This window comes from Ixodes scapularis, unplaced genomic scaffold, assembly GCF_016920785.2.
Source record: "Ixodes scapularis isolate PalLabHiFi unplaced genomic scaffold, ASM1692078v2 PGA_scaffold1__304_contigs__length_218370807, whole genome shotgun sequence".
Classification (NCBI taxonomy): Eukaryota; Metazoa; Arthropoda; class Arachnida; order Ixodida; family Ixodidae; genus Ixodes; species Ixodes scapularis.
Window position 1 is genome coordinate 151,257,581 of NW_024609846.1, and position 11,761 is coordinate 151,269,341.

General features: G+C 49.9%; 1 protein-coding gene across 1 annotated transcript; it reads right to left on the reverse strand.

Moving 5' to 3' along the window:
* Positions 1 to 5,828: 5,828 nt before the first annotated feature.
* Positions 5,829 to 11,280, reverse strand: LOC120843902. Its single transcript, XM_040215371.2, has one exon. It carries the CDS (start codon positions 11,010 to 11,012, stop codon positions 6,702 to 6,704), a length of 4,311 nt encoding a protein of 1,436 aa, XP_040071305.1. The 5' UTR covers positions 11,013 to 11,280; the 3' UTR covers positions 5,829 to 6,701.
* Between the last annotated feature and the right edge of the window lie 481 nt (positions 11,281 to 11,761).

The following is an 11,761-nucleotide window of genomic DNA, read 5'->3' on the forward strand; positions in this document are numbered from 1 at the left end:
TTAAACTGATAGAGGCCGGCGGAGGTAATGAAGGCAGTTTCAGGTTTGTCAATATCCGCAACGGGTATCTGCCAATAGCCACTGCGAAGGTCCATTGAAGAGAAGAAGGATGATCCTTGAAGAGTGTCGAGAGTGTCGTCAATTCTGGGTAGAGGGTAGACGTCCTTGGAAGTAATTTTGCTTAAGCGTCGGTAATCTACGCAAAGCGCCAGGTTCCATCTTTTTTCTTTACGAGGACTACAGGTGACGACCAGGGGCTTGATGAGGGTTCAATTATTTTCTTGCGAAGCATATCAGTGACGTGTTTGTGAATGACCTGGCGCTCTGCCGATGAAACTCGGTAGGGACGACTTCGAACGGGAGAGGCTTCGCCCGTTTCGATGTGATGGGAGACCTCCGACGTCTGCGCAAGGGGTCGATTGTCGAAATCGAAGAGGTCGTGATATGAAAGAAGAAGCTGGGTTAAAGCTTCTTTTTGGCCGTCAGATGAGCGGGTGTCTATCATCTTCGCAACGTGCATGTTGGCGTCCGGAGGGGCTGGCAAGGTCTGAATGTTAATACTGTCAGAAAGGGGTACGAAGTTGTCGTATATATGAGTAGCGAGTGTAGCCAAGCGGGCACCACGGGGTACAATTTGGGGCTCAACTGAGGTGTTGGTGATGAAGAGAGAAACCTGTCCTTGAAGTATGTCGGCGATGCAGTAGGGGATGATGACAGGCTTTTTTGTGACAAGGCTGGCGATGGGCTCGATAAGACCGGAGGTGCATGGAAGAGGACGGTTCGGCATGAGTGTGATATAGGCAGCCGAGAGGGGAGGTAAGATGTAATCACCACTGGCATGAAGAAAAATGGGGTAAGGTTCACAGGCGGTGTCAGTAGTCGGCAAAGAGTTCAAGAGCAATTCCCGGCTGGCGCAGTCAATGGTCGCGTCAGTGGCCGAAAGAAAATCCCATCCCAATATAACGTCGACGACACAGTTTTCTAGTACAGTGAACAGAATTATGTAGGAAGTACGACCGATCTGAACCGGCATAGTGCAGTGACCGAGAGGTTGTACGAGGTCACTGTTTCCCATGCGAAGGAAATGTCCAGGAGATGGTGGAGTTAACACTTGGTGCAAACGGCGACGGAGTTGATTAGAAATGCAGGAATTCGCTGCACCTGTGTCTATTATAGCTGCGACTTTTTCTCCTCCAATTTCGACGGCGATAGTGGTAGGGCCAAGAGAAGGAGGATTTGGGGCTGTTGACGGCGATGCAGCCTGACCTCCTGTGTCACGACAGGCTGCGTTGTTTAGTTTGACGGTGGAGATGTAGCAGTGGCATCAATAAACGGCGAGACAGAGCGGCGTCGAGGGTAGGGGGATGAGGACCGGCCACGCCGAGAACCAGGAAAAGGGGGAGGACTCCAGTTGCGGCGGTCGTCGGAGGTGCGGCTGGGGTTGTGGTCGTTGAAGGGTAGTGTAGAAGTGGGGTTGCGATTGTATGTCTCGGACTGAATACGGCGGCGGCAGTAGCGAATAACGTGGCCAGGTGAGTGGCAGTAGAAGCATACGGGACGGTTGTCTTCGGTGCGATATGCCTCAGTTCTTCGGGGTGGTCCGTAACGTCGAGGAGGTGGGGAAACGTTATTCAAATGCTGCACGGGGCAGAGGTGTGGGGATGCGTGCTGCAAGGCGCAGATGGGCGGCGAGAAGGCAGGCGGCGGGACGTGAGGGCAAGGAACCGGTGCGATGGGGCCAAGCGCAGCTCGAAGTTCATCCTTGATGACTTGCTGAACACTAGAAGTCTCGGTTTGTGGGCGTGAAATGTCGGCGGAGGGGCGAAAGGAAGCCGCAAATTCGCGTAATTCTTCGCGAATGATTCTTCGTATAAGAGTAGAAAGCTCACCGGCGGAAGATGGGGCAGACACTTCCGGGAGGCGTTCAAACGAAGCGTTGAGGATCCGGCCGCTTTGTAGCTCTTCGTACTTCTTACATTCCGCAATGAGCTGGTGGACGGTCGGAGGCGATTTGGGTGCGACGACAGAAAACAGTTGCTGAAACAACCCTTTGAAGAGGTGCCTGATTTTCTCGTCCTCTGGCATAGCTGCATTGACGCGACTGCTAAGGCGGAGTATGTCTTCGATATAAGAGATCGAAGATTCAGAGGCGGCTTGGTACCGCTTGGAAAGCTTGTCCTTGGCATGCTGTCTGCGGCGTTCAGGTGTGTCAAAGACGTCCGCAAAGGCGGCTTTGAACGCGTCCCATGAATTGATTTCGGTTTCGTGGTTGTCGAACCATTGTAGTGCTGTGCCTTTCAAGAAAAAGACAACGTTGGCGAGCTTGATCATGTCGTCCCGACGATTATGCTGACTCACGCGGTCATAATTCTTCAGCCAGTCTTGGACGTCTGAATCAGGGGTACCGGCGAATTCGGGGGGGTCACGTTGGCGATTCTTGATGTGTAGAGGCCGCTGGTCCGTTGTGTTGGCGGTCTCATCGGGCATGGTTGCAGAGGTGAAGCGGCCGCTGCGCAGCACCAGGTCAGATGAGCGGAGGGGAAGGTTGGGGATTTTGCTGCACCTCCATCACGTATTAGGTTACAAATATAGGGTGATTTAATGAGGAATGATTAGTTACAGGATGGATAGTAGGGGTGACATTCGTCCGGGAACAGTCCGAGCTCTCTGAATGCTCGTCGAGCGCGCGCCACTCTGCGGTACCACTCCTTCTTCCTAACAGTATATCGAACACACCAGTCGCTCTACTCTCGGTGCCGATTTCGGACCAGCAACTTTGTCCTTCGCACGACGGGCGTTTGGCGTCAATGTGTTTTTGGATCCAAAAATATTGCCGCGTATCACCAGGTGGTGCGTCATACAGAGCACCGCGCGGCGCCCAACTTCACTGTTCATGTGTCCCCTACTTAAAGGGACAATGAAGGCAATTTCGGAGATCTTTTTGGCGATTGAACTGGGTTCCAGGCACGTCTCAGGCTACATTGCCCAAATTTCAGCCGAAACCGGCGCTTGTGTGCCGCGCAAATCAATTAAACAGTCGCGGTAATAATCGTACCGGGATCGACTGGGGCGACGCCCCAAGAGTTGCGGGAGAAACCAGGAAAAGCGGAGCTCACGTGACCGATGCGGGGCCAAGGAGCGCGACGTCACAAGAGACGCGTCAGCGATTGTTCGAGACGAGAAACGTGCCCTCGGTCACGTTTTGGTTCGCGATTTTTAGAAATACTGTTCTAATTTCCGGTTGAATAACCATCAAAAGTATAAATCGGATCGGAAATGATTACTAACCCGTAAATAAAGCAGCATCATTGTTTTTTTCTTTGTACGCTGGACGTGAAACCGGCAACGAGCAACTATGGGCCAACAAAATAAAATTAAAAAAGAACACGGTTCTCGAAAGATTTTGCAAAATGGTAGCTGTAGATGGCTGTTCTAACGGTCGACTGAAGACCAGTATTCGTTTGGGCGACGCTAGTTTTCACGTGTGGGTTGCTGTTCGTGTTCTTTGACGACGAAAAGAGGAAGTCCGCGGAGGAACCGGATCCCGGAACGGCGGGATCGCTGCCGCTTTCCCTTCGGCATCTCCCCCGCGTCCGTCCTTCGGCATGCGGGTCGCTCCTTGCCGGCTGGGCGGTCTCCGTCGGGTGATGGCAGAGGCCGCCACACACGTACTCCTGTTCCGTTGGTGTTCGGTCACTGAACGGAAGCTCGAACTCGCTCGCGAGAGCGGCATTCGTCCATGTTGACAGAGTCGGCGCAACGACCGCGCCACCGCGCTGCTATAACCCACCGCGGTAACCAGAGTCTCGATCTCCTAAATACTACCGATACCGACTATTCACACTTGACGTCACTCCTACGTCACCTCTGTTTTCAGAGGCCCAGAAACGAGACTGGAGATGGTTCAGTTTCGGTTTCTTTACCTCTTTCGTAGGCACATAAATACGCGTCATAAATGTCTACTAAAAATTGGGCGGCATGCTATATTCCCAAAAAGCACTAAAACACCATTTAAAAAAATTAAATAAAATCGTCTTCATTGTCCCTTTAAAGCGCGACGGCGGCGGCGCAGCGCGGCGACGAAGAGGTCTACCACGTGACTAGCAGCGGCTCCCGCGGGCACCAACTACAAATTGGTTTCGCGCTATAAATATAGCTCTAAATGTTTTCTTTCGCTGTCAATTTATTTCGTAACATCATGTTCTCATCTAGGCTTTTAAACATTCTTTTTTTTTTTCATTTGCATATGTTTTTTAGCGTTAATTCTCATAGGAATGTTTCACAAATTAATATGCTGCGCTAAGTGACTCGCGTTTAGAACATACACAAAAGGTCTTGAGGTCTTATCGTGCTGGTCTGAATTTGTTTCTGAAGTATCATTCGAAATAAATAAAAAACAAAAACGCCCAAAAAACAGAAGAGGTCAGAATCGATTTTTTTTTTTTTTGTACAGCGCTGTTTGGGATTGATGCAATTATAAATACAACTCCTCAAGTGCAGCGTGACTTGGGTTATTTTCTTGGCTGTGTGAGTGTACTCCTTTGGGAGCACACTGTGTACAAACCTGACATGAACAATATATGTGCATATTAATGTGTTTTACAATTTTTTTACAATATCGAAATTTAGTAAAGTAGGTAGGAGTGCTAAATTCTTTCCAGTATATGTCGAACTCGAAATACTACGCAACAAATAACTTTTTCTCCGTCTAAAAAACAAAATCAATTTTTGGGCAACTCAGGCAAATTTCCGCAATAGTGTTAGCTCATAAGCACATTGATTATGCGGTTCAAGGAACCTAAATTTACATGTAAAATGATTTGTTGTACAGCAATTGTACAAGAATTTAAAAACGAATATTTCAAATGTAGTAGGAACAAGACAACAGAAAGAGGATCAAACTCACGTGCAGAAACGTGATGATTGAACCACTATAATATTCTCTGGAGCATTGCGTATTGAACACATTTTCATATTCAGAACCCCGACAAAGGACGTTCAGGAACTTGAAACGGAAAAGTCTTCCTGCCTCCAAATAAGTCCAATATAGACCTTTCTACACCGTGCGAATTCGCAATCAAACGGTACTTTCGTAGCTTCGAAAAACGCGCACAACACGCCCAAAATCTGAATATGTCACTGACGAGAAGCCTTTTCTTTGAACAGTATTCAGACATATGCCGTAAATTTATAAAGCTCGCGGTCAGCACACGAGCCACATCATTGCAAACAAAAAGACACTGCTAATCCGGCCAGTGAACGAAAAGAAAAACTAGTCCTAGAGACATGGCTGCACCTCCTCGTGCTGTGCATGAGGAATTTAGCCAGTGCGGAATGATTGCTAGCGTTGGTAATTCGGCCGCACGCCGCTAAGGTACGTATTCACAAATCGCCGCCCCCCCCCCCCCCCCCTGCATGCAATCCCAACGGTTCAACAAGTGTGCGTTCACCGCTTTGGAAACCAAGGAAAAATCAGTCATTTGCACGAACGCCGAAACTAGAACCGACCAGAAGCTTTTGATAAAGGGGGGTACAGCTTGCAGACAGCTTTCTGGAATAATAAAGAAATGAAAGGGGGTGGGGGGGGGGGGGGGGGTGGGGGGGGGGGGGGGGGGCGCCAAGCGCACATCCACCTCGAGCCCCGCTCAAGGCCCATGCAGACACCTTCATCACTTCTTCATTTCCACTTAAGATGCCCCGAGTGTAGTGCGCCGGCACAGCAGCAAAAAAGAACAGCAAGCAATAGCTGAATTGGGGTTATTTCACGTGGAAGGGGTGTTGTTACGTTTCTCCGGGAGAATCGACGAATCCGGAGACCGACGTTTAATTGGCAGCGTTTATTGTTCGGCAGCCGGAACCAAAAGAGCACAAAGCTTGCCGGCGATGCCGCTTATATCGGCAGCAAGCACCAGAGGTACGCCCCCCTGACTCAGCAGTTCTGCTGCGGCCGCGACAGCGATAAGCGATAACATCGCATCGTAACAACTCCTCCCCCTTTTAGGGCGAAACCGCATAAAACAATTTTCCCGCCACTCTCCAGGTTTCAAGCACGTCCTTGGGAATGTTCGACAGACAAACGAACGGCGTAATCCTAGTGCTGCTTGCGCAGAACTTCACAGTCGTTGCTCGAAGAAACCTTCACAGCGTATACAGGTTCAGCTTGCGCTGATCCGAAGGGCGGAAGTCCTGGAGACGCAGGGCCCAACACCGTCTGCGAGACTGGCCGGAAGCGTCGACGCGCGGCCCAACACCGTCACTGCAGTTTTCAGTGTCCTTGACTGGTCGGAAGCGTCGACTGTGCGGTCCGAGAGGAGCAGGAAGGAGCGGTGATGGCGATCCTTGCGACCATGAGCCAAAGTCGCCAGCGGCCCAGGAGTAGCAGCGGCTGTCACGTGCCGTCGGTGCCAGGACGTCGGGATGACAACAGAGGTCCGTCGTGCTTCTGAGGGGAATGAGAAGGGCCAACAACAACCAAGCACCACAGAAACTGCGGAGGCACCCGAAACGCCCTTTCCACTCACCGAGAGCACGAATTATTCAAAAGAAATAGGTTACAAAATATGCCCCAAACGCCGCCAGAATTTTTTGAAAATATCGTTCCCGATCTTTCGGGAATAGACAGCTAATGAATGAAATTGAATGGAACTATTTACAAATGTGCAGATGAGACAAAAGAAACAGAAAATCGCACTGTGCGCCGGTTAGAGCGCTCGGCTCAGACAATCTGCGTTCGCATGAAGCTTTCCTTTTTTATGTCGAACCAAGAAAGAATATTCCTGGAGGGTCAAGCTCCAGCGTAACAAGCGACCGTTTTTGGGGGACAGCTGCTGAAGCCATGTGAGCGGTCTATGATCTGTAATTAAAATAAACTCCGAACCATAGAGATAGCAGCGAAGCTTTTCTACAGCCCATACGAGACAAGCGCATTCTTTTTCGATGGTACTGTAGGCTTGCTCCCTTGAAGTTAGCTTCCTGCTGGCAAACAAAACGGGGTGCTCTTCCCCTTCATTTTCTTGGCTTAGAACGACGCCGAGTCCTTTTTCGCTGGCGTCGCACTGCACTAAGAAGGGTCTTGTGTAGTCAGGGCTGACTAATACGGGCTGAGTCGCCAAGGCTAACTTAAGAGCCTCAAACGCCTCTATCTTGCGATCGTCCCATTTGATCTTAGTGGGCTCAGTTTTCTTGAGCGCATCCGTCAGGGGACTCGCCTTTTCAGAGAACTGGGGAATGTACTGGTGGTAGTAATTCACCAGTCCGATAAAGGACATCAAATCTTTTTTTGTTTGTGGCAAGGGAAACTCTTTAATGGCCTGAACCTTGAGTTCTTGTGGACGTCTCATTCCTTGACCGACTACGTGTCCGAGATACGATACTTCGCCTCGGCCAAACTTACACTTTTTCGCCTTGACTGTAAGTCCTGCGTCTTGCAGGCGCGAGAACACCTGTTCTAGGTGCTGAACGTGCTCTCTCCACGTGTCCGAAAATATAGCGACGTCGTCTAGGTACGGTAACGCAAAAGACTCGGTTCCGACCAGTACCAGATTCATCAGTCTCGAAAACGCATAGGGTGCGTTTTTCAGTCCAAAGCTCAGGACAAGCGGCTTAAAAACACCAAACGGGGTCATGAAGGCGGCAAGGTTACTGGCGTTCGCGGTAAGTGGCACTTGCCAGTAACCTCTAACGAGGTCGATGGTTGAGATGAACTTGGCTTTGCTTACTTTCTCAAGGCAAGTTTCGATATTAGGGATTGGGTAGACTTTTGTTACCGTTACCGCGTTTAACTTTCGGTAGTCCACACAGGGACGAGGTTCTTTTCCTGGAGTCTCTACCAGAATCATAGGAGACACGAAGTCGCTCTCGCACCGCTCAATCAACCCTAGCTCTAGCATTTGATCTACGGACTCCTTTAATAGCTTTTCTTGGCGGGGGGAAAAGCGATAGGCCTTACACTGAATATTTGACCGAGTCCTCACTTCGATGTCATGTTCGACTAGACTCGTTCTTCCGGGAATAGTTGAAAACAATTTTTGGTATTTGCCAATTAATGCCGTAAGATCCGAAAACTGGTTTTGGGTGAGCGTCTTATCGACTGCGGCCTCTACGACTTCGGCGATTGTCAGGATCCCGTCGGTTTTTCCCAGCTCAGGAATTCGTGTAGGAACTTCCTCTGGTTGGTTTAGTGCAATGCTGACTACTTGCACCCTTTCCACGTACGGCTTCATAAGGTTGCAATGGTATATGCGGACCTCTTTTCTGCGACCTGGCAGTTTTACCACGTAATTTGTCTCTGATAGCCTCTGCTGGACCGTTGCTGGTCCTTCCCATTGCAATTCCAACTTATGAGCCTTAGAAGACCTCAAAAGTAGGACTTTGTCACCCACCTTAAACGTTCGGAGGCGGCTGTTTTTGTCATAGTAGGTTTTACCTCGCGACTGCGCTTTTCCCAGGTTAGCCTCAACTAGCTCACGCGTTTTGTGGAGACGGTTTAGTAAGGAAAGCACATACTCCACCACTGTTGGGTTCTCGGCTTCACCCTCCCAGCCCTCGCGCAGCAACCGCAAAGGTGAACGCAAATTGCGTCCATAGACCAGTTCCGCTGGCGTGAAACCAGTTGACTCGTGAGCAACGGTTCGCAACGCGAAAAGCATAGCGGGCAATGCCAAGTCCCACTCTTTTTTCTGTTCGTGACAAAGGGCCCTGAGAATGCGCTTCATTACCGAGTGCGCTCTCTCTACGCTGTTACTTTGCGGGTGGCTTACAGAACTGTGAACAATCTTAATGCCACACCTCTCGAAAAAGCTGGTTGTTAGAGCACTGGTAAAAACACTACCCAGATCACATTGAATTTCACTAGGAAACCCGATCCGAGAAAAGACCGAGAGCAAGTTATCTACTACTTCGACCGATGTCTGCTCTTTCATTGGAACGGCTTCTGGGAACTTGCTGGCTGGGCATAATATCGTTAGAAGGTACCTAAAACCCGTCTTAGTTGTAGGTAGGGGTCCTACGACGTCTATCACTAGCCTTTTGAAAGGTTCCGTGATTATGGGCACTAGTGTGAGAGGCGCCTTTCGGCGCTCGTTTGGTCGTCCTGTTCTTTGGCAGGTGTCGCAAGAACGGACGAATTGCTCAGCCTCCTTAAAGCAGCCCGGCCAATAATATTCTGCCAAAAGCCTGCACTTGGTCTTTGTGATTCCTAGGTGTCCCGACCACCCTTCTCCGTGAGCAAGCTCGAGTAATGCAATTCTATACTTGGATGGAACGACAATCTGATCTACCTCGTTCCCCGATTTGTCCTTGAAACTACGGTAAAGAATGCCGTTGCTCATAAAGAAGGAGATGTTCGGCTTGATATCTTTTCCCACGCTATCACGACACTTTGAAAGACTCGGGTCGGATGACTGTTCGGCGATAAGCGTAAGCTTATCTACACCGGCTAGCGCACGAAAATTGCTGCTCTCCGGCGAAACCAGCGTGGTCATGTCAGCTCCTTCGTTCGGCTCTTTATCGGGCCCGCTGCTGGTTTTACCAGTCGACGCGCGCGCTTCCGTCTGAAGTGTTTCCGGCACTGCACTAGTTGTCATTGAGCGCGTGACGACTAGAACAGGATTCATGTCAAGCGGTATACCCGACTCGCTCAATTGCCTTGCAGTTCTGTTTGACAGTATGTACGGACAGTTTGGAAGCACTCCGTCAGAAACAGCTGCTTCCGTTTCCACTACTCCGAAAGGTCCGTTTAGTTTTACCTTAGCGACGGGCAGACTAACTGCCCGATTTTCCAAGGCCTGACGGATCCACACACAGTCGCCTGTAAAATGTTCTTGCTCCACTAGCGAAGAGTGTACCAGATCATACGTGGCGCCGGTATCTCGTAAACCTTTGCAGAATTTACCATTTACTTTCATGTCGTACAGATACGGCCTGAGTAAGTCCTCCGCTTCTCCCAGACACAAGTTAACGGGAGCAACTTTAGGGACGCGGCAACCAGAAGCGACATGACCAGGCTGTTTACACCTGTAGCACACTATTGGTTTACGCTCCTCGAACGCCTTCATTTTACGTTTGTTTTCGTCTGAATCAGACACTCCCTTTGTCGGTACTTCACTCTCTTTGCCCTTTTCGGCGCCTTTCTTCACGAACGTGCGAGGTCCGCATCGTTCGTAGAAACGGTTTGAGCTACGGTTTTCTTCAACAACTTTCTTCCCGTGCCTAGAGCAGTACTCATCCGCGTAATCTGCAGCTTTTTGCACCGTTTCTACTTCCGGTCTATCCTGAATCCACTCCTTTAGACCTGTCGGAATACAGGAGAGAAACTGCTCTAGTGCTATCTGCTCCAGCACCTTTTCACGATCCTCGTAAGAGTTGACACCACGGAGCCAACTTTCCAGAAAGCCTTTAAGCTTATAAGCGAACTCCGCGTAACTTTCGTCCGGTCCTTTCCTTGTCTCTCGAAATTTCTGTCGAAAAGCTTCAGGCGACAACCTGAACTTCCTAAGCAGGCATGACTTTACGGACGCGTAGTCATCGGCTGCTGTAGGATCTAGTCGGGCCAAAACGTCGGCCACCTCCGCTGGCAGTAAACTCAAGAGCCTTTGAGGCCAGCTCGACTCTACAAGACCCATCTTAACGCAAACCCGTTCGAAATTTACTAAATAGAGACCCATGTCTCCGCCGACGCGAAAAGGTTGCAAAAGGGCTCGCATGTCAAACTTTTTCGAGCTGTTATCCACCACAATGGCCTCACCAGCGTCAAAGTTACGTTGAAGCATTTCTAGCTCAAGTTTTTCTCGAGCAACGCGAAGCCCTTCTTGAGCCGCGTGAAGTTCCGCTTCCCTTTGTCTCTTCTGCACCTCGCTCCAACACTCGGAAATTTCGTCGGCGCCCGCGCCACAATCTTCAATGGCCTTGATAATCTCGGGCTTTCTCATGGCCTTGACCACTTTAACACCCAGCTCTTCCGCTAAGAGCATTAAATCGGGCTTCACAATCGCCGCGAGATTTATCGGATCCATGTTCAGAAATTTCCAAAAAAGTTTGGCTACTTTTGCCCAGCGCCCGTATCAACCGTTTGGCGACACCACATAACTAACTGCCTTAAACACTTAAGCTGCTCGGTGAACGGAAAGGAAGCCTCAGGCACTCACCGACAGCACCCATGGAACCCGGCGTCGTCGATCCATCCCACCGCTGCCACCAGCTGTTACGTTTCTCCGGGAGAATCGACGAATCCGGAGACCGACGTTTAATTGGCAGCGTTTATTGTTCGGCAGCCGGAACCAAAAGAGCACAAAGCTTGCCGGCGATGCCGCTTATATCGGCAGCAAGCACCAGAGGTACGCCCCCCTGACTCAGCAGTTCTGCTGCGGCCGCGACAGCGATAAGCGATAACATCGCATCGTAACAGTGTCGACGAAAGCGCAAACAGGCATGGCAAATTTTGCCTGGCTTACGGAGCATATCTCGTCAAGCCAAGAAGGTGGCGCCATTCAGATGGATTTTTTCTTTTGACCGGAGAACAACATGAGTCACTTTTTATGCTTTCGGCGCAGTAAATAGTGCGTAGCTTCATTAAAATTATCAGAATACTATTGGTTTAGTTACATTATTCTTTTTTCTACTCAGTGAGCGATGTTCATTTTCGCAATAGTCCGGGCCAAATGCCATGTTCCACAGCAGGTTTGTACAGTCAAGCTACCAATTTAAGTGCTAATAACGATTGAAAAGAATGTAGGGCACGGTCAAGTGCGGGAATATCCCGATG